We start from the raw sequence: 23,321 nt of genomic DNA on the forward strand, positions 1-23,321 counted from the left end.
CAAACGGAAAGAAGAAAACGGAGCAACATGAAACATACCATTATCTAATAATAGGGGTATTTAAAAAAAATCTAACTGCTGTTAATGTGCCGTGTCACTAGATGTTTGACATGTATTCAATACGAACATAGCTATATTCAACTCACATGTTTTGAAAGTTACTTGGTTTCAAATTATTATGCGCAAATTATTTATTACACAGAAGTTGGTTCAACCCAGAGGCAGGTCAGAGTTCATAATTGCCGCAGTGTGTGCGGCTGTGCGCTGATGTTACTGGGATTTTAATTTGTTGAAAAGTGATTCATCGAATTTTTTTTAGAAAAGAGAATGGCCTCCGGTAAGTTTAGTGTGAACTAAGTGTACGTGACTTGTTCAATATCATGTTTTTGTGTCACATTTGTTATACAATGTTAAATGAAACCGCTGAGACGGATGGTCTCAGCGAGCTAACGTTAGTTTAGCAAGCTTTCAGGGGCGACCATCAGAATAAACACTAGCCATAGTTTGTTGGCTAGTTTATTACCTCTTATTATTATAACGTATGCCGCTTTCTGTAAACGTACTTTGTTATTTTGACTCGCTCAACCAAATTTCTTACTGTTTCGTTTGTCTTGTAGATGAGAATTGACCGCCATTTTTGTCGCGCAGCGTGGTCCTTTTAGCTTGCTAGTTAGCACGGTACTAACGTTGTTAGCTAGTCAACGAGAAACGTATATTATTGGCTACGGTAGTTAGCTAGCTAGGCAACGTTAGCTAGCTATCCAAGGCCTGCTATTTTCACTGTATATTTATATACATTTCATATTAACTTGCACTGCGTTCTTTATGATAACGTAATGTTGTTTCCATCCAACGTTGGTACAGTTTACCATGCTAGCTAAAGTTTACTTGCTATCGATATAATCTAAAGTAATCTAGCACGATAAATTAACTACAGGTTTACGTCCGGGTTGATGCGAAAATCTTTGCTAACATTTGTATTATGTGACTTGTTCAATGGCTAACTAACAGATAGCTAGCTAGCCAATGAGCTAACGTTAGTTGTAGCAATTTTGCCACCCAATCACCCATATCCTTCTCGTTCACAGATTCGGGTTACGGTCAGCCTGGCGCTCCAAGGTAACGTGACATCACAATGAATACGTTAGCTACTCAATATTGCTGTCAAGTTGCCATGAAACGTATCTATTTAGCTACCACTCTCTAGCGATTATACAATTTATAAACTATCCAATTGGCCACACAATGCTTGATTCACAAATGTATTGTTATGGTTTTGACGGGTTAACTAATAGATCGTAGGCATATCCACCGTTATCCTGGCTTCAGCGTACATCGGAAGTCTGTATTGGTTGGACTCCGGCAATTGTGAATCGTGTTGGTGGGGGGGACTACCAAAATATAGCTTGCTACATTTCCTGTCGACAAAGGCATATGTATAATATCTAGGAACTCTACTTACCCAGATGAACCCCACCATATTCCTGCTGTCTAGATAGGAAGTTTTGGGTGAAGTGTGTGGTCAAATGGCAGCCCGTTGTCTAAATCTACAGGAATATGGTGCTGTTCGGACAGTAGTTGGATTGACTTTTATTTGATAGCGAGGAACACATTTCACTTGACATCTGGTAAGTAGAGTTCCTAGAGATTATACATATGCCATGGATTTTATTTTAATTTTATTTTTTTTAACCTTTATTTTACTAGGCAAGTCAGTTTAAGAACAAATTCTTATTTTCAATGACGGCCTAGGAACAATGGGTTAACTGCCTGTTCAGGGGCAGAACGACAGATTTTGTACCTTGTCAGCTCGGGGATTTGAACTTGCAAGATTTCGGTTACTAGTCCAATGCTCTAACCACTAGGCTACCCTGCCGCCCCTGAGTTTTTTTTATTTTTTTATTTTTTATAAACCTGGCTATATTGTGGGAGGGTTATTTTCCATGGCCAGCCACCAGAATGATGCACAACTCCGGGAGTCCAACAAATAGACTCACGATGTGTCCCAAAGTTAAGTTATGGCCCAGTTTGTTGCTAGGACGTTTAATCAATTTAACCATAAGTTGGCATCTCTGACGTTGTGCTTTAGAAATAAACTTCCAAATCAGTTGTTGAGGGTGTTTACACCGGAACGGTGACTAAAAGCATTTTTTTTATATATATATATATATATATCTCCCGCTTTGGGATGGATGCGTCAATGTGTAGTTCATACATGCATGATCTATGAGCAGAATAATTGTCTTACCTCAATTGGCCACAAAATCCCTAGTTTGAAACAGTGTTTTCTTGAAGCTACGCTGCTCCATTTTCCTACCCCCCCCCAAGTGGGCCAGCCCCTTAGCAATTCTAGTTCTAGCCAATGAGCTTCAGCCCTTGTCATTTGAGTGGCAGCTAGCAAGAGGCCTGCCCAGCGTTTCCTATGAGGTTGCTGGGCGGGCTCATTGGAGACAGCAGAATGGGGGGAGCAATGTCGTGGGGCACATATGTGACGTAGTACGTACATTTTCAGTCATCACTTTTGACTCGTGAGTGCTACTTTCAAAAATACTGGCTAAAAAGTATACAAAAGTACCGGAGAATGTCTTTATTAAGATATCTAACTTTACCTCTCCCTCCCACAGCTATGGAACGTATCCTCCTGCTCAGCAGAGTGGGCAGGTATGTGTGGCCCCTCAATTTCTCACTGAGAATTGTTTGAAACTATTTTCTATGTTATTTCATCACAGTTTTGTTCATATAACAGTTCAATGCTTATTACAGGCCTACGGTCAAGGAAATGGAAGTGGCTCGTATGGTGGACAGAGTTATGCTGGCTATGGACAGTCTGGTATGTAAAACTTATATAGAGTCATGGGAAATTATTTGAATTCTAGAAGTTGCTGATTGTAATACATAACATTTCTTTTTTTGTTTTTCTAGCAGAAAGTTATGGCCAAACAACACAGGCGGCAAGTTATGGCCAGCCTTATGATGGCTTTGGGCAACAAGGCTCTGATTCCGCTGCTGGGTAAGGCCACTGGCACTACATTAAACGAGTATTGTTTGCAGTTACATACTTTGCCTTTCTAGTGGTCTAATATCATTGCAAATGTTACATTTTTGTTAATTATTCAACTCTTTGTTGGTGTCTCAAGAGAATAATTGTTGTGAGAACTTCTCAAGGTATGGTGGCGCTGACAAGTCATCATACAGTCAGCCGAGTTCCTACAGTGGCGCTGCTGGTGGCGGCTCTTATGGACAAGCTCAAGGCGGCTACAGAGGTCGAAGTGAAGGTTAGTTATTGTATTCATTTATATATTACATGGCACTAATTTTATTGATCAATTGTCCAGTTGGCCTGCAAATCTCTGCATACATTTTTTCCTGTTTATTTGAGATGGAGGATCAGCGATTCATAGCCATCTTTGGGCAAGACTGGCCTGTTTAACTATGGCTGAATGCCTCTAATAAAAATAATAAATAACTTTTCATTGCAGAAGGATCTCGTACATATAAAACAAAGTGCCATATAAAACAGGAAATAAAACGTGTTCAAAGAAAGTCAACACCACAACTCAAAGGGCTTGTGTGCCTGTGTTTTGCCCCAGGTGAAGGCGGTCAGGGCAGGAGGTATGGTGGAGATGATGGGGGCTCAGACAGGGGCTCTTCTGACGGGTATAGAGGCCGAGGGCGTGGTGGGTACGAGCGTGGGGGATACGACAGGGGTGGAAGAGGCGGCCCTCCATCTGGTATGGGGTAAGTTCCAGAGCGTGACCACCCGCAAGGTACTTCTGCAACACCCATGCCAGGTAGATGTTCCTTCCAACGCAATGCATGATACCTCCTCACCATTCTGGTCCATCACCCCATACCTCATCCACATGGACTAATACCTCCTCACCTCCCACCCCACCCTGTTATTTTCACCTGGGATGTGCTTAGGGCTGGGCGATATGGCCTAAAAATCATATTTAAATTTTTTCCCCAACTGGTTGCGTCACAATATTTCATCTTGATTTTTGAAAAGTTGTCTAAATAAGCTTTGTTGTGCAATTAAAGGGCAATACACTGCATTTCAAACAATCTAATTTCAGGGCTTGTAAAATTATACCTAAGCTTAATATAAGCCTTCCACAACCATTTTTATTTATTTGTCACTTTTATTTAACCAGATAGGCCAGTTGAGAACAAGTTCTCATTTACAACTGCGACCTGGCCAAGATAAAGCAAAGCAATGTGACTAAAACAGAGTTAAACATGGGATAAACAAACGTACAGTCAATAACACAGTAGAAAAATTGATGTGCAAATGTAGTAAGGTTGGGGAGGTACGGCCATAGTGGCATTAACACTGGAGTGATATATGTGCAAGTAAAGATATTGGGGTGCAAAAATAAGTAACAATATTGGGATGAGGTAGTTGGGTGTGCTATTTACAGATGGGTTGTGTACAGTGATCGGAAAGCTGCTCTGACAGCTGATGCTTAAAGTTAGTGAGGGAGATATGTCTCCAGCTTCGCAGATTTTTGCAATTCGGTGGTCATTGGTAGCAGATAACTAGAAGGAAAGGCGACCAAATGAGGTGTTGGCTTCGGGGATGACCAGTGAAATATGCCTGCTGGAGCGTGTGCTAGGGGTGGGTGTTGCTATGGTGACCAGTGAGCTGAGATGAGGCAGGGCTTTACCTAGCGAAGACTTATAGATGACCTGGACCCACTATAACCATAAGACCCACTAATCATTTAATTATTTTATCAAAATAGTTGAACCTGCTTTTTGCGCAATGAACACAGATCTGGCTTTAAAGACTTTCTATGAAAAATGCAACTTCTGTTACAAATTGAACAATAACCATGCACATCTACTAATAATGACCAACTTCTTGTGACAGGCATTATAGAAAATAAGCACAGGGTTCAATCTCAAGCACAAGTGCTAGTGAGTAGCCAACTGATATTTTATATTTCAAGTTTAGATCTATTTTCTTGCTAACGGCCCGCCTGTCCATCTCCAACTGTTGGAACACCCTATCTGTTCACTTTGTTTAGATATTGATGTCAAGTGGCCTACCTGAATAAGATGCTTATTTCTCAATTAGAACAAGTTGCCAATTCCTTTAAACATGTATTTTTATGCTCATTGCACATTTATGAAACAGACCAGACAGCAACACATGACTGTGGCTAAAATAATGCTAGCGGTACTGCAATGCCATGCATGACAAACTGAGCATTTATTTTCCACAACATGTTCATTCATACTCTCGTTTTAATAGGGTCTGCTCTATATTTTGGGAGTTGAGACATAAAAAGAAAACTTACATTAATTTTACTGTAATAGACAAGAAGTTTTCTGGTGTCTATATGACCGGAGGCGAGACAAAAAAAGACACAGAACGCTCAAAAACTGTAAACCTTGAATTTAGCTATACAGGCATTTGGAATGTTGCGTTAAAACTTAAGTCTATATCGCCCAGCCCTAGATGTGCTATGTTTCACCTTGAGGGTTCACTCATACAATTTGAATTATATTTCTATGGTTTCAATGACCTGTGAGGCAATTACTTGTATTCATTCTCAATCATAAATATGCATGCAATATTCTAGCTGATTATGGCCTTGCTAGCAAATAGCAATAAATGAGAAGCTCAAAAGGCTTGTGGGACAGATGACATGGTGGGGTGTCTGCTACTGACACCTGTGGTGCAAAGAGTTAAGTGGACACTGTTCACCTGACCCCCTTTATGAACTACATAGGGTTTTTGAGGATTAAGTCACTTCACCATCCAAGGATCCTGTAGACCCCAGCTTTTTTACATCTTCATTAACAAGGCTGTTGAACATAGTCAGGACATTTGCCTGCCAGAAATCGGTTCACCTTGCAATCTCTACAGGGGTCAGTTCTGAAAAAACAAGCAAGTATAGATCTTGGCCAAGTAGCTTTCAGTGTAGAGGACCTTTTAGCCTAACCCAGTATTTTGGCAAGAAGACTTATATTTTCTGTGGCTATCATTTGAAATTGAGACATTATTTGTAACTGGTAGCTTTTAACAACCATTTTAGTAATGGCATTGAGTAACACGTACAGTAGGTCTGCCACAGTACTGTCACATTCTAAAAATTGCTGACAATCTAGATTATTTTACATGGTCCCTGACAGAGGCAGGTTGGAATGCTTCAATACATGTATATAAAATGTGGTGTCAATCTGAGATCTATCTGCTACGATGCCTGCTGGCTGTTATGAGCGCTATTTCCTAATTAAAACCATTCATTGGCTGTTTTTGTGCACAGTTAAGACTATAGTCTAGCTGGTCTCTAGGAATGAGGATTGTTTTTGCCCCCCCCATGTTGCTTTGAGAACCGCCCCATGAACGGTTTAAACAATGCCCCAGAGTGATCTGTTCTTGAAGTGACCTGATTTTCACAAGTTTAAACCCAAGGAACATTGTAAGCTGCTGTACATCAACAGGTTTCATTTGAGTGTTGTATATTTGACATGGAGACATTTGTATTGTGTTAACTTTGGATCTACATTTTATACTACAGGTTTCAGTGAATGAAATAAAACTTGGACCTCAGCTAATGGAGCTCATATAAGCACTCAATGGAAGAACACTCGTCTTGTCGAGTGCCGCAACTATTCAAACCATTTCGACCTATCAGTAACTTTTATTTAAAAAATGTTAGCCAACTGAATACTGGAACTAATCTGGTCTTGTAGCAATCTAAATTTACACATGAGCCATCAGAGCCTCTTCACTCATCAGAACCTACTTGTACATAGTGGGAGTTCTGCTAAGTTTTGTCCATTTGATTTTAAAACGTCCAAGAATAACACTTTCCCATGTGAGTGGGAAGACATTTCCACGATAGTCGCACACCATGGCAGGAGTGCATACTGATGGGGATGTAGGGGAGCTTTGAGCTCTGTTGGGACAAAGGAAACCCATCATATCTACAATTTTTCCTCTGCAGAGGTGGTGACCGTGGTGGCTACAAAAATTACGGTGGTAAGTGACGAGCATCAGAACTGTCTCGGTTGGGGAGGAAAAAGGTTGATTAGCAAAGATAAAAACGGGAGTGAGTGAGAAAGAAAGCAAAACAAACTGAATGCCACCATTTTCTTGTCCAAACCTCAAGGGCCTCCACCTATTGTTCTTAGGGATGGGGTTTTCTCATATATGCTCTTTAGGTCTTTTAGCACATGAAACCTGAAGTTTATACATAATGGTATTGTTGCATGAGGACAATGTTGAATGTAAATGACAGAAGATGAGATGTGTGCTGTGGCGAAGAAGGAAACTGGCTAGAAACGGGAGAGATTTTTTATTTCTTCTAAACTCAAACAGTTCTGCCCATGTTGGAAGGTGTTGAGATGTATATGATGCAACTGTCTCAACACTGCAGCAGAAAGCTGTAAACTGCCTTATTCAAAATGTTTTAAAGTAGCCTCATGCATACACTATTGGTAGAGAGTTGACAAATTCTTGTTTGTATGGATGTTGAATGCATTTGTGTTGTGTACGAAGTGCAGATTCTCATGGCTTTCCCCACCTTTCCCATTTGTGTTTCAGGTCCTCGAGACTACGGCTCAAGGGATGAACCAAGTGAGTTGCACATGCTTGTTTGCTTCTTGTTGCCCTGAAATTCAATCTAGGGTTTGACTCATCCTGCAATCATGCCAGACTAACACAGACCTCCAGTCTCTCACAAGCAAATGCCACAGAACAGGCTGGTTCAAGTGATGCATCTGCTGAGTAGTACCTCGATGTTTGTCCCCAGCTGGAGGTAGCGGTGGTAGCCAAGGTAGCGGCAGCGGTGGGGAGCAGGACAACTCTGACAACAACACCATCTTTGTCCAGGGACTGGGAGAAGATGTCACAAGTGATGAAGTGGGCAACTACTTCAAACAGATTGGGATCATTAAGGTATGGATTGAGTGATTGTTTCTGGACGGGGACTGCTTCTCCCTATTCACTTTCATGGGTACTAGTGGGGGGGGAATGTTTAGTTAAATATCGCACTATTTTTTGGACTGTATCAGACCTGCCAACCTGCAGACATTTTGAGTACCATGCACACAAGTACGCTGGTACATAAAACGCCCCTGAAATGGGCTACTATTGGCACATTGTGGTTTTTGACTCAACCGTGTGAAATTGGCTCCTTAGTTAAGGTGTCATTACGACAAAGGTAGTTAGCTACAGATTTTAGTCAACAAAGGTAGTAGACGTGAGCACATTGACGAGCAAGGAAACGTGCAGTAGTGCACGTCGCTGCGTCAATGGAAACGGACATGGCAGAGAGCTGTTCTGCTAATACCGTCCTTTACATAAAGTTGTTACTGTAGATTAGTAAGCCTATGTTAACGAATCAGTTATCTACATTTATCTAGAAAAATTAGTAATTGAGAACACTTTCATTTAGGGCAGAACAAGACTTCAGTGTTGGCTACATGGTTTAAGACCAGGTTTCAGGAAATGACAGTTATAGGTTTTTCAAAAATGCCCCAAGTTTCCTGAGGGGGGGCTAGTGAGCTACTGAATAGCAGCCAATTACCAAGTACCCATAAGTCATAAGCTTACAATTCCTATTGAAGCAGTCTAATGCCAACATCATTATTAGGCAGTGCTTTTGCCTATAATTTGAGCGGTGTGGGTGTCGTATGTGCGCTACATCGCTGACCTGGTATTCATACAAATTCAAGGTTGACAGGTCTGTAGTGTTAAATCGATATTTTGACTCGTATCGATTCGCAAAAAAAAAAATCTATAAACTTTTGGTTTATATGTTGGTGCTAGGTAGCCTTAGCTTAGCAATAGTCGGCTGTACCTGCGCCAAAATTGGTATTTTTCATCCTATAGCTTGTTCTCATCATTAAAAAAATGCCAGCAGCATACCACACTGCTGGCTTGCTTCTGAAGCTAAGCAGGGTTGGTCCTGGTCAGTCCCTGGATGGGAGACCAGATGCTGCTGGAAGTGGTGTTGGAGGGCCAGTAGGAGGCACTCTTTCCTCAGGTCTAAAAAATATCCCAATGCCTGAGGGCAGTGATTGGGGACATTGCCCTGTGTAGGGTGGAGTCTTTCGGGTGGGACGTTAAAAGGGTGTCCTGACTCTCTGCGGTCATTAAAGATCCCATGGCTCTTATTGTAAGAGTAGGGGTGTTAACCCCAGTGTCCTGGCTAAATTCCCAATCTGGCCATCAAACCATCATGGTCACCTAATAATCCCCAGTTTGCAATTGGCTCATTTATCCCCCTCCTCTCCCCTGTAACTATTCCCCAGGTCTTTGCTGCAAATGAGAATGTGTTCTCAGTCAACTTACCTGGAAAAATAACAGATAAATAAAAAGTAATGTGAGCCAACATGTTTTCTGCACTGTAAAAAAATATATATTTTATTCAAGAGCACATAAATAACATGTTCCATTCAAACACAGCATTTCTTTGGTCTTTATAAAGGAGCATAATTACATTCACATGTTAAGGGTACATTTTTGCTGTATAGAGCACATATTTCAAGGGTCTGAATAAGAATATAATTTGGTTAAAGCCCCAGAAAAACAACAAACAAAACCCCCAGAAATGACAGAATAAGATCAGTGCAGTATGTCAGGAACTCTGACCAGACACCTTCATACCTATGCTGTCAATGTTGCAAGATTGATGTAATTCTCTGTCAGCAAGTTCCCTGCATAGACCTAACCACATCTTTTGAGGGTGCATGTTAATTTTTCCAGCATTTTGTTTCACATTTCCTTGCTGCTACGAAAAGATAATCTATCAATTTAAGTGGAGAGGATTGGAGTATGTTCACAGGAACAATACAGATGACACGGGTCTGGTTGAATAATACCTGTGATGTCCTGTATAACATGGGGAATTTCAAACCAGAAGGGCTGGATTTTTGGACATTGCCAAAACATGTGATGAAGTACCCATTTGTCCACACTGCCTCCAACACGTAGCGGACATTCCTTTCTTCATTTTATTAAGTTTATCAGGGCTCATAAAAAAACTGTAGTACTTTGAATTGAAACTCCCTTGTTCGGTTACTTGTGGCTTTATAGTCATTTCCATACATTCCCCCAACTCATCTGATATCTGCACCTGTAAATGCACCTGCCATGGCTTCCTAAGATTACCTAAAGATAATATTATCATTTTAAGGATATTGTGATCCAAATTTGAAACGGCTCCAATGGTTTACAGTAATTAAATCATCTCGTCAATAGGAGTAATCGGCTCATTTGTTTGTTTTTTTGTAACAATCCGTTTTTAACAATACATTTCCTTACTCGCAATAAAATCACAGTATCAAATCGCAATACAGTGGGGCAAAAAAGTATTTAGTCAGCCACCAATTGTGCAAGCTCTCCCACTTAAAAAGATGAGAGGCCTGTAATTTTCATCATAGGTACACTTCAACTATGACAATGGGGGGGAAAAAATCCAGAATATCACATTGTAGGATTTTTAATGGATTTATTTGCAAATGATGGTGGAAAATATGTTAAGTACTTATTACCCAGATTTGTGTCACTGTGTTAATCTTTGTGTCCTGTTTGGTAGTTGAACAAGAAGACTGGCTTGCCCATGATCAACCTGTACTCTGACAAGGCTACTGGAAGACTGAAGGGAGAGGCCACTGTCTCATTTGATGATCCACCTTCTGCCAAAGCGGCCATTGAGTGGTTTGACGGTAAGGATGTACTCTCTCTTCCTGTGCACGTATGCTGTCTACAGTTCTTCTGTTCCATTCTAATGTCCACTTTCTTCTAGGCAAAGAATTCCAAGGGAAACCCCTCAAAGTGTCTTTTGCCACCCGAAGAGCCGAGTTCACGCAGAGGGGTGGCGGTGCAGCAGGAGGAGGAGGAGGAAGAGGAGGAGGTATGTTTCATTCACTTTTGGTTGACAAGCATTCAAATGTTGCTGCAACTTCCTGTGGGTGAGTTTGCCAAAAACACAAGATTATCTTTGTGCTAAAAATGCCCTTTAAATCCATTGGGTATAACAATTCACCAATTTAAAAAAATGAATTCTGGTTTACGATATGAGTGCATCAGTCCGTAGGGACCCCAAATGTAACATGAATCGGGCAGTAAAACTCCAAGGGGTGATGTGTCTATTCCAGATTTTTGTACATCTTCAGCATTTTAAATGCTTGTAGAAATAGATTGCGCTTTATTAGTTGAGTGACAACCAGGGCTGTGCTCAGACATTTGTTCAGGTTTCCCATCAGCAATAGTTTGTGTTTAAAAAAAAATAAAAAGTTTTGCTTTAAATGATAAGTGTCACCATAATCATTTTTACATTTACACAGTAAAGTTGATAAATGCTGTCACTTTTGCGAGCCGCACAACATGGTTTACTCGGCCTGGAGGAGAACACTTATTTGCAAAAATGACAAGATAATTAGTGGATGACGGTGAGTGCAGATCATAAGGGGGGGTCATAAAGCATACATTATCACCACCCCATTATGAGGTGTGGTAGATGCCCAGTCTCCGCTATGGCTCAGCTCCGGTGGCAAGAAAAAAGTATGTGCACCATTTGGAATTACCTGGATTTCTGCATAAATTTGTCATAAAATTTGATCTGATCTTCATCTTATTCACAATGATAGACAAACGGTGTGCTTAAACTAACGCACAAATTATTGTATTCAATATAGACAAGAAAAATACATTTAAACATTCAGTGTAAGTTGGGAAAAGTACGTGAACCCCTGGGCCAATGACGTTTCCAAAAGCTAATTGGCTAATTGGAGTCTAGAGGTTGACGGAATATGATTTTAACGCGTATACCGATTAATCTGCCGATTTAAAAAAATATATATAAAAAAGAAATGGGAGGGGGGTGTAATAAATAAATAAAAAATGGGGGGGGCTGGGCTGGTTAAATAAGGATTTGAGACATTATTTGTGCCATTCAAGGGTGATTGGTTAAAACCTCTTGATTCTAGCCATCCGGGATCGTGAATACAGCCTCAAGCTTATTACCATAACGCAACGTTAACTATTCATGAAAATCGCAAATGAAATTAAATTAATATGCTAGCTCTCAAGCTTAGCCTTTTGTTAACAACACTGTCATCTCAGATTTTCAAAATATGCTTCTCAACCATAGCAAAACAAGCATTTGTGTAACAGCTAGCGTAGCATTTAGCGTTAGCATCAGCAGGCAACATTTTCACAAAAACCAGAAAAGCATTCAAATAAATCATTTACCTTTGAAGAACTTCGGATGTTTTCAATGAGGAGACTCTCAGTTAGATAGCAAATGCTCAGTTTTTCCTGAAAGATTATTTGTTTAGGAGAAATCGCTCCGTTTGGTGCGTCACGTTTGGCTACCAAAAAAAAACGAAAATTCAGTCATCAAAACGCCGAACTTTTTTCCAAATTAACTCAATATCGACTGAAACATGGTAAACGTTGTTTAGAATCAATCCTCAAGGTGTTTTTCACATATCTCTTCATGATATATCGTTCGTGAAAGCCTCCTCTCTCCTCTCAATCACTGGATGACTGCGTGCAGCTTGTAGATTACGCACCAATTTAGACAAAGGACACCGGGCGGACCCCTGGTAAATGTAGTCTCTTATGGCCAATCGTCCAATGGTATGCCTACAAATATGTCACAATGCTGCAGACACCTTGGAGAAACGACAGAAAGGGCAGGCTCAGTCCTGGCGCATTCACAGCCATATAAGGAGACAATGGAAAACAGAGTGTCAAAAATTCTGCTCATTTCCTGTTTGAAGTTTCATCTTGGTTTCGCCTGTAGCATGAGTTCTGTGGCACTCACAGATAATATCTTTGCAGTTTTGGAAACGTCAGAGTTTTCTTTCCAAAGCTGTCAATTATATGCATAGTCGCATCTTTTCGTGACAAAATATTGCGCTTAAAACGGGCACGTTTTTTTATCCATAAATTAAAAGAGCGCCCCCTATATCCAAGAAGTTAAGACAAAATATTTAAGTGCCTTTGAACAGGGTATGGTAGTATGTGCCGGGCGCACCAGTTGGTGCTCAAGTTTCCCGTGTGTATCAAGGATGGTCCACCTCCCAAAGGATATCCAGCCTTCTTGACATGGCTGTTGGAGTCAACAAGGGCCAGCATCCCTGTGGAACGCTTTCGCCACCTTGTAGAGTCCATGCCCCGACTGGGGGGTGCGCACAACTCAATATTAGGAATATGTTCTTTAATGTTTGATATACTCAGTGTATATCTGTATGGATGCATGTAAGCTCATCAAAAAAACAAATGGCCCTTTCAAAGAGAATTCGTAAAAATCCAAATAACTTCAGATATTCACTATAAAGGGTTTTATCACGGTTTCCCATGCTTGTTCAATGAACCATAAACATTTAATGAACATGCACCTGTGGAACAGTTGTTAAGACACTAATGGTAGGCAATTAAGGTCAGTTAGTAAAATTTAGGACACAAAAGATGCCTTTCCACTGACTGGAAAAACCCCAAAAGAAATGCCCACGGCCCCTGTTCATCTGCGTGAACGTGCCTTTGGCATGCTGCAAGGAGGCATGAGGACTGCAGATGTGGCCAGGACAATAAATTGCAATGTCTGTACTGTGAGAAGCCTTAGAAAGCGCTTACAGGGAAACCGGACGGACAGTTGATCGTCCTCGCAGTGGCAGACCACGTGTATCAACACCTGCACAGGATCGGTACATCCGAACATCACACCTGTGGGGCAGGTACAGGATGGCAACAACAACCTATGTAACACCAGGAACGCACAATAGTGCTCAGACTGTCCTCAATGGGGTGAGAGAGGCTGGACTGAGGGCTTGTAGGCCTGTTGTAAAGGCAGGTCCTCACCAGACATCACCGGCAACAACGTCGCCTATGGGCACAAACCCACCGTCGCTGGACCAGGCAGGACTAGTCCACTGACGAGTTGCGGTTTTGTCTCACCAGGGGTGATGGTCGGATTCGCGTTTATCTTCGAAGAAATTAGCGTTACACCGAGGCCTGTAGTCTGGAGTGGGATCGATTTGGAGGTGGAGGGTGCATCGTCTGGAGCGGTGTGTCACAGCATCATCGGACTGAGCTTGTTGTCATTGCATTCAATCTCAACACTGTGCATTACAGGGAAGACATCCTCCTCCCTCATGTGGTACACTTCCTGAAAGCTCATCCTGACCCTTCAGCATGACAATGTCACCAGCCATACTGCTCGTTCTGTGCGTGATTTCCTGCAAGACAGGAATATCCGTGTTCTACCATGGCCAGCGAAGAGCCTGGATCTCAATCCCACCGAGCACGCCTGGGACCGGTTGAATTGGAGGGTGAGGGCTAGGGCCATTCCCCCCCAGAAATGTCCAGGAACTTGCAGGTGCCTTGGTGGAAGAGTGGGGCAACATCTCACAGCAAGAACTGTCAATTCTGGGGCAGTCCATGAGGAGGAGATGCACTGCAGTACTTAATGCAGCTTGTGGCCACACCAGATACTGACTGATACTTTGATTTTGAACCCCCCAATATTCCATTTCTGTTAGTCACATCAGTGGAACCTGTTCAGTTTCTGAATCTTATGTTCATACAAATATTTACACATGTTAAGTTGGCTGAAAATAAACGCAGTTGACAGTGGGAGGACATTTCTTTTTTTGCTGAGTTTATATAGGAGACACTAAACTACAGACACTTCTTCCTTTTGATTTATTTTGACCTTTTCCATGTATGAATGTCATTCAATGCATTTTATATGGGCTACTAGAAGGAAGGCACACAATTTAAATCAAATAGGTAAATTATCCTTGATATGACCATCTTAAAATAAAGAGCATCCCATTAATTTGATGGGTGTAGTTATTGCATGCTATGAATAAGGGACCAACTACTGAACTTTTTACTACTTTAAAATGTGAATTTGGTCCAATACTTTTGGTCCCCTAAAATGCAGGGACTAATGTACAAAAGTGCTCTCATTTTTAAACTTTTCACCCGATGGGATGAAAATACCCTCAAATTAAAGATGAGTCTGCATTTTAACCTCATAGTCAATGTATCAGTAAAAAAAAAAATTGGATTATTACCCCCCTTTTCTGATATTCAATTGTGATCTTGTCTCATCGCTGCAACTCCCCAACGGGCTCTGGTGAGGCAAAGGTCAAGTCATGCGTCCTCTGAAACATGACCCCTCCCCCCAAGCCATGACCCCTCCCCCCAAGCCATGCATTAACAAATCTAAAGTGCTGGTGTACTGAACCAAAACAACAAAGGTCACTAGGCTTGGTTTTCATCCAATTGACGACAGATTTTAATGCATATATTCTAAAAAATCTGTCAATTGAAATAAATTCATTAGGCCCTAATCTATGGATTTCACATGACTGGGAATACAGATATGCATTGGTTAGTCACAGATGAAAGGTAGGGGCATGGATCAGAACTAGTCAGCATCTGGTGTGACCATTTGCCTCATGCAGTGCGACGCATGTTGTTTGATTGTGGCCTGTGGAATGTTGTCCCACTCTTCAATGGCTGTGCGAAGTTACTCGATATTGGCAGGAACTGGAACACATTGATCCAGAGATCCCAAACATGTTCAATGGGTGACATGTCAGAGTATGCCGGCCACACGCACTGGCTAAGGTTTTCAACTTGCAGGCAGGCATGAATAGGTTTCTGAGTGACATAGGGCTTTCCATAGTAGCTTTGTTGCATTTTGTTGTGGGAATAAGTACCAAAAAAATGCCTGCAGCGGAAAATAACGGTTCTCTTCCGGAACCGTATGGTTCACTTTTGTTCCAGGTTCCGTAAATGTATTTTTGTTTCTCGAACCGGTTCCAACCCCTGTTTTTAGATTGCATATAAAGATATTGGTCTATAAATATTGTACACAGAGTTTTAGAGATCTGTTTAGTGGTGTCATAAGATTTTGTAACTTTAAAAAATATATATATATATATATCATTTTGAAAATGGTGGATGATCCATTATGGTGACATTGGTCCAGATGGCAAATTTGTTCTTCGGGTAGAGGAACCCATGTGCCAAATTCCAAGACTAGGTTGAACTATGAGGCGGGGCTAACCTTTTGAAGTCCAAGGTGGCTCATAGCGCAACCATGTGTTAACCTAATGTATTTGTGCATCATTTTACACCATCCTGCCAAGTTTGAAATCTGTAGGGCTCCAAAGATGTAAAAATATATATATAATAGGGTTCCAGCCCCTTGATCATTACTCTCTTCTAAATTCAAGCGCCCTTTTCACCCTCATCATTTTTCCTGTACTGCCCCATGTGCTCCTCTGCCTATGAGTATCAATGGCTCGGTTTTGCCTGCTCAATGACGAGACATGAGAGCTGTTTGCTGATGTTAGCTAGCTGCTTTTTGTCACTCAATACCGGCAAACAGCAGTAACGTGATTGGTAGTAGATAATACAAAAGTAGACCAATATATCATACCCTGTAAGTTTAAGTCTAAAGTCCTGTGACTTGTCGATTTCAAATGTAATGCGGTTACTAAAACTGTTTTGATAGCAGGTATTTTTGTTCGGATTAGAATAGCAGTGAAGTAGATGAAGATTTTCATACGCTCTTAACTTTTTGGGAACGTGGTCAATTTCAGTTGATAAATGTTTGAGGAATTGTTGATGTGGTTAGTAAAATAGCTGTATTGTTTGATTGGTATAAATTCTTGTTTCGGTTTAAATAGGAGAGCAGTCGAGGAAGATTTTGTGAAAGTAGCTGATTTGTGCCAAGTTGCATTATTGCGTTAACAGTGAATGCTGAAAAAAGTCCCACAAAAGTCAATTAAGATGGACAAAAATCTTTCTTCGGGAGTAATTTCACAGAAACAAGTAATTGTGGCTGGCAAAAGATTACTTCTAGTTATTATTTGGGCTTGCGAAGCAAGAGTCCCCACTTTTTAATCTTCAACATATTTCTTATTATAAACTCAGCAAAAAAATAAACTCTCACTGTCAACTGCATTTATTTTTATCCAACTTAATGTAATTATTTGTATGAACATAACGAGATTCAACAACTGAGACAAACCAAACAGGTTCTACAGACATGTCACTAACAGAAATGGAATAATGTGTCCCTGAACAAAGGGGGGTCAAAAGTAACAGTCTGTGTCTGGTGTGCCCACCAGCTGCATTTTAAGTACTGCAGTGCATCCTCCTCATGGACTGCACCAGATTTGCCAGTTCTTGCTGTGAGATGTTACCCCACTCTTCCACCAAGGCACCTGCAAGTTCCCGGACATTTCTGGGGGGAATGACACTAGCCCTCACCCTCCGATCCAACAGGTCCCAGATGTGCTCAGTGGGATTGAGAGCCCGGGCTCTTCACTGGCCCTGGCAGAACACTGACATTCCTGTCCTGCAGAAAATCAAGCACAGAACGAGCAGTATGGCTGGTGGCTTTGTCGCGCTAGTGAGTCATGTCAGGATGAGCCTGCAAGAAGGGTACCACATGAGGGAGGAGGATGTCTTCCCTGTAACACACAGTGTTGAGATTGCCTGCAATGACAAGCTCAGTCCGATGATGCTGTTACACACCGGGGCGGTGTGTAACCAAGACGGCCCCTCTACCTCAAAATCCATGAAAGGGAACCCCTTTATTTTTAGGCCTTCAGAGGTCCTTTGTCCCTTGCACTTAGTTAAGTGGTGTTTGTCGCTCTCTAGGTTTTGGCGGCCGTGGTCGTGGACGTGGGTTTGGAGGAGGAGGAGGTGGTGGTGGTGGACCCAACTTTGACATCAAGGGAGGGGACTGGCCATGTCCTAACAGGTATTTTTTTGCATTTTATTTGAAGCATGACAGATGCAGTTAAAACAATTTGATGGGTCATCCATCGCACATTGTATGTGTCACTGAACTCTGTTCTCATATGGAATGGCTACATCTTTGAATGTGATTGACAATTGTTCCCCTATCCTTTTCCAGTTCTTGTGGCAACATGAACTTTGCGCGTAGGTACGAATGCAACAAGTGTGGCACACCGAAACCAGGGGACAGCGGAGGAGGTATGTAAGAATGGCTATGAGCTTGTTGTAGAGAACTGGTGTCGGGTACACTGTTGGGGAAGTTGAGTAATTTAACCACATACTATAAACTATTACTGGTCTGTTGGAGAACTTGCTCTAATGGCTGGTTTGTGTTTGCAGATCGTGGTGGTGGAGGCCGAGGGTATGGTGGTGACAGGGGTGGCGGGTACAGAGGCCGTGGGGGATTCCGTGGAGGTGACCGCGGTGGTTATGGCGGAGGTGGATATGGTGGTGACAGGGGCTACAAGATGGGAGGAAGGTAAATTGATCACGACTTAAATTCCCTCCCATGCAGTTAGATGTTTGACCAGGAGAGGGCATACCTGAGACATGAAAGAACTGTAGAATATTGAATTAGGGTTACTTTTTTTGTCAGATTTTTTTCCAATGGTAAGATATTTCTATATCAAGCTAGCTTCGGTACAGTATAATTTACTATGGATCTATTTCCCCTTTTCCCTCAGAGGTGACCATAGAGAAGACAGAAGAGACCGGCCATACTAAGGATTCACATGGACACCATTCCAGAATGCCCAGGGGTTGGGTTAGCGGGAAGGGAGTGGGGGGGGGATTGAGCTACACTTTAATTTGCATACCTTTCATTACCAATGCATCACATGTATTGCTTCTGATCTGTCTTGTCGAGAGGTCGGGGAAATATGTGCAACTACTGTGAAAGGACTTTTGTGCTGATAAGCAGGGTTGTAGGTGTAGAAGGGGGCAGGGTCAAATGTCTTTCTTTTTTTTTCATTTCCCTGATTCTACTAGGTCCAGGCATCGTGAGGTAGACTTCGTATCATTGTTTTGTCAAATTTAAATGAACAGTTTTATTTGGGTTTCTCTTTTTTCCAAATTATATTAAACTGTTCTGATCTTAGTGTCTTCATGTATGTTTTATTTCTAGTTAGTATTTATGTAATTTGAGTGCTTCGGTAGTAGTCAAAACACAAGCAACATAATACTCCAGCACTAAGTAAACTTGTGGTCAGCTTTCTAAATATCTTTAGGTCAATTAATTTGAACAATATTGAGGGAGCCTATACAAATTCCCAAGAGAAGGGAAGTTTTGACATTCTAGCCCTTGCGCTATGGGTGGTACTGTCCCTCCCCTATGTGAGCAAAATGACTAGGAGATGAGTGGCTCGTGTGCCGGTGTTGCCTTCACAACACTCAGATCACAAACATTGATATTGCCCTGGCTGTTGCACATTAGACAAGCAGTACTTGGATATAACTTATTTGGATTTAAATGGATGGTGATGTGGGGTTAGTCTAAGAATATTACAAGTGTCATACAATGAGTTTGACTCTTCGGACTAGAATAACTTGTGGAATATTGGCACGAGTACCAGCACAGTTATAATCCAAGTCAATGGTTTGAACGCTGTCAACGGACTGGCGGGTCGAGACCTCTGAGGCAGAGGTACGTTTTTGTATTTTGAGCTTTTCAGGTTTACAACTTTAGAACCATCCTATTTTTGTTATAAGATATTGTAACACTGGCTGCATTTATACAGGCAGACCAATTCTGGTCTTTTTCAGAGTTGATCTGATTGGTTAAAGACCAATTAGTGAGGATAAAGTTAGTATATGCTTCACTTAGTATTTGACTCACTTAAATTGGGTTAGATATATGTGCACAGCAACTCAATTTAGTGGTTGTTTTTTGCTGGATCGGTAGGCTACCCAAATGAAAATTAGCATCCTATTCTACTGTGTTTACACTGACTTCCCACAACACCTTCATTTACAGTTCTTGTTCAGTATTATAGCCTAAAATTTTTCCCAACTCAATTTGTTATACTGTGAGTATTTCTATACACACTGAACAAAAAATATAATTGCAACCATTTCAAAGATTTTACTGAGTTTGTTCATAAAGGAAATCTAATCAATTGAAGTAAAATAATTAGGCCCTAATCTATGGATTTCACATGACTGGGAATACAGATATGTATCGGTTGGTCACAGATACCATACAAAATGACATTGGTGTGGATCAGAAAAGCAGTCAGTATCTGGTGTGACCATTTGCCTCATGCAGTGCAACACATCTCTGCATATAGTTGTTTATAGTAGATTGTGGAGGAGTGTTCCATTCTTCAATGACTGAAGTCTCAGGCTCCTGTAGGTGAAGAAGCTGGATGTGGGGGTCCTGGGCTGGTATGGTTACACATGGTCTGCGGTTGTGAAGACGGTTGGACATACCGCCAAATTCTCTGAAAAGATGTGGCTTATGGTAGAGAAATGAACATTCAATCTCTGGCAGCAGCTCTGGTGGACATTCCTGCCGTCAACATGCCAATTTCATTCTCCCTAATTGCTGTGTTGTGCAATTCAACAAGGCAAAGTATTGATTCAGAAGACAACTGATATTGTATTAGACAGGCAAAAGCTAAAAGTGGATCCCAGTATAATAAAAAATTGTGGTTTGATTCTGCCAAGATGTTAAGGACAATGGAACTTTTCTCTCCACATTCCCTGTGTGTAAGAAGTCGGACACACAGGTTTGCCTACCGTTCGCCAGCTGTGTTTAGCACCTCTGAACAGAGTTGTCACCTGTTGATTAAAAAAGCACCTCTCTCCTCAGTCACCCAGAAGGATGAGGGGGAAGTTACCATGCCACTACTCGACAGTGACTATAACATGAAATGCAAAAAAAATAATATCCAGATGGCTTTTTAAAGACATGAAGAGGGGCCCTAAGGAAAAATTTGAAGTTTACAAGGCTGAGTTAAATTAGTGTCTGATTTCATAATGATTAAATACCGAGTAAGTGTGGGAGTCTCATGAAAAATGATGTGACATTTATTGCAGGGCTTCCTGGAGAAATATGGCTACCTGCACCAGGACAATCACATACACAATGCCGCAGAGGTCAAAACAGGAGTCTGGTACGGTACTACTGTCACTCAAATAACTCATTCTTTTGAATTGTTTCTATCTCCTTCACTCAATACCGTACTGTGTCCCACAAGGTACTGTTCGTCTATCTTATGTTTTTTTTTTCTCTATGTCCCCTTCATGTGTCCCTTTACATTCTCTACTGGCTGACTTTGCCACTCTGTCTCTCTCACACTGTACTTCACAGCCTAACCCTCTGATCTCAATTTGACCAGGGGGGCACAGAGTAGTCTTTTTCCTCAGAGAGCCTGTTTGCCCAGTGGAGCAGAATATTTATGTTGGCCCAAAGACTCAAGTCGTAATCTAATTACTTACATTGGAATATACACTTATCAAGATCGCTGTTGGCTGATAAGAGTCAGTTCTAGGCTATTAGCCTGGTATCTGAGTCAGGTTGTGTGGTGTTACAGCCTGAATTCAAAATGGATAGATTTTTTTTCCTCAGCCATCTACGCATAATACCCCACAACGACAGTGTGCAAACATGTTTCCGTACCCATTGGATGCTGTGATTACAATATATATCACAATATATTGGCTATATCCAGGAAAGCCAAAGTTCCACAAGCTGGGCTTAAAATGGTGTTTAAAAGATCATACAAAATATTTTGATGTGACTTATGTGGATGATGTTTAAAATATTTGTTTGTCTGATGTGATTAATAAGGAGCATCCAGACACTGCACTTGATACATTTATGAAATTGCTCATTCCAATTATTGATAAACATGCACCTTTTAAGAAATAGACTGTTAGAACTGTTAAGGCTCCATGGATTGATGAGGAATTGAACAATTGTATGGTTGGAAGAGATGGGGCAAAAGGAGTGGCTAATAAGTCTGGCTTTCTGCAAATTGAGAAATTATGTGACTAAACTCAACAAAAGGAAGAAGAAACTGTATTATGAAGCCAAGATCAATGATGTAAAGAATGATGAAAAAAACTTGAATACTTTAAATGAAAGTTTGGGCAGAAAGTACATTTTTCTTTCATCAAATCAGATTGCTTATTCATCACAAAACCAGTTGATGTTGCCAATTATTTTAATGATTACTTCATTGGCAAAGTGGAAAAACATAGGCAGACAATGCCAATAACGAACAGTGAGCCAATGTACTCGTGCTTAAAAAAAACATAATGAAAGAAAAGCATTGTAAGTTAGAATTTTGAAATTAATAAGAAGATTGTGGGAGTTGTACTGTTAGATTTCAGTGGGGCCTTTGATGTTATTGACCATAACCTGTTGAGAAAACGTATGTGTTATAGCTTTTCAACCTCTGCCATATCGTGGATTCAGAGGTATCTATTTAATAGAACTCAGATGGTTTTCTGTAATGGAAGCTTCTCTAATGTCAAACATGTTAAGTGCGGTGTGCCGCAGGGCAGCTATCTAGGCCCTCTACTCTTTTCTATTTTTTACCAATGATCTGGCAATAAACAAAGTATGTGTGTCCATGTATGCTGATGATTCAACATCAGCAACCACAGCTAATGAAGTCACTGTAACTCTTAACAATGAGTCGCAGTCTGTTTTGGAATGGGTAGCCAGAAATAAACTGGTCCTGAACATCTCTAAAACTAAAAGCATTGTATTTGGTACAAATCATTCTCTAAGTTCTAGACCTCACCTGAATCTGGTAATGAATGGTGTGGCTGTTGAACAAGTGGAGGACTAAATTACTCTGTTACCTTAGATTGTAAACTGCAATTGTCAAAACATTTAGATTCAATGGTTGTAAAGGTGGGGACAGGTCTGTCTGTAATAAAGAGTTGCTCTGCTTCTTTGACTCCACAAAGTAAGTCCTTCAGCTCTAGTTGTATCTTATCTTAATTATTGTCCAGTCAAATGGTCAAGTGCTGCAAAGAAAGACCTAGTTAAGCTGGCGCTGGCCCAGATCAGAGCAGAGCGTCTTGCTCTTCATTGTAATCAGAGGGCTAATATTATAACTATGCATGCCAATCTCTCTTGGCTAAGAGTTGAGGAAAGACTGTGTCCCTTTTTGTTTGTATAAGAAACAATATGTTGGGAATTACACAGGGCACTGACACGCATATTTACCCCACCAGACATGCCACCAAGGGTCTTTTCACAGTCCCCAGGTCCAGATCAAATTCAAGGAAATGTACAGTATTATACAGAGCCATGAGTGCATTGCGCAAGTGAACAGTAAACCTGGTTTCGGGGCACAATGCCTCTCCCCCATGTGACCTACTTGTTGTATGTACTGACATGTACTGTATGTGTAACTGATAGATGCACACACACTACATGTTAATGTTTTTAAATCTATGTAAATTGTAAAGTATTTGGCATTTTTCATTTTGTGTTGAATCCCAGTAAGACTAGCTGTCACCATTGGTGTTGGCTACAGGGGATCGTAATGAATCAAATAAAACATGGAAA

At 41.1% G+C, this 23,321-nt stretch overlaps 1 protein-coding gene across 3 annotated transcripts; it reads left to right on the forward strand.

The window, feature by feature from the left end:
• The first annotated feature begins 204 nt into the window (after positions 1–204).
• Positions 205–18,890, forward strand: LOC112266700 (RNA-binding protein FUS). Of its 3 annotated transcripts, none has more exons than XM_024444400.2 (16): positions 205–337; positions 1,089–1,119; positions 2,625–2,661; positions 2,764–2,830; positions 2,923–3,010; positions 3,166–3,275; positions 3,591–3,738; positions 6,960–6,994; positions 7,559–7,591; positions 7,767–7,912; positions 10,557–10,686; positions 10,767–10,874; positions 17,654–17,756; positions 17,913–17,992; positions 18,134–18,272; positions 18,478–18,890. In XM_024444400.2, exons 1-16 carry the CDS (start codon positions 328–330, stop codon positions 18,515–18,517), a joined length of 1,305 nt encoding a protein of 434 aa, XP_024300168.1. In that variant the 5' UTR covers positions 205–327; the 3' UTR covers positions 18,518–18,890. The 3 variants fall into 3 exon arrangements, with proteins under 3 accessions (XP_024300168.1, XP_024300169.1, XP_024300170.1); XM_024444401.2 differs by having other exon boundaries at positions 2,926–3,010; XM_024444402.2 differs by lacking the exons at positions 3,591–3,738; positions 6,960–6,994.
• Positions 18,891–23,321: the final 4,431 nt, after the last annotated feature.

Source organism: Oncorhynchus tshawytscha, linkage group LG14 (genome assembly GCF_018296145.1).
Source record: "Oncorhynchus tshawytscha isolate Ot180627B linkage group LG14, Otsh_v2.0, whole genome shotgun sequence".
Lineage (NCBI taxonomy): Eukaryota > Metazoa > Chordata > Actinopteri > Salmoniformes > Salmonidae > Oncorhynchus > Oncorhynchus tshawytscha.

What these genes read in the sequence shown, in the direction of transcription:
- LOC112266700 (XM_024444400.2), top strand. An exon ending in AGGAGGAGGAAGAGGAGGAG is followed by an intron (nt 10,875 to 17,653) that starts GTATGTTTCATT and finishes GTCGCTCTCTAG; the next exon opens with GTTTTGGCGGCCGTGGTCGT. An exon ending in GGCTACAAGATGGGAGGAAG is followed by an intron (nt 18,273 to 18,477) that starts GTAAATTGATCA and finishes CTTTTCCCTCAG; the next exon opens with AGGTGACCATAGAGAAGACA.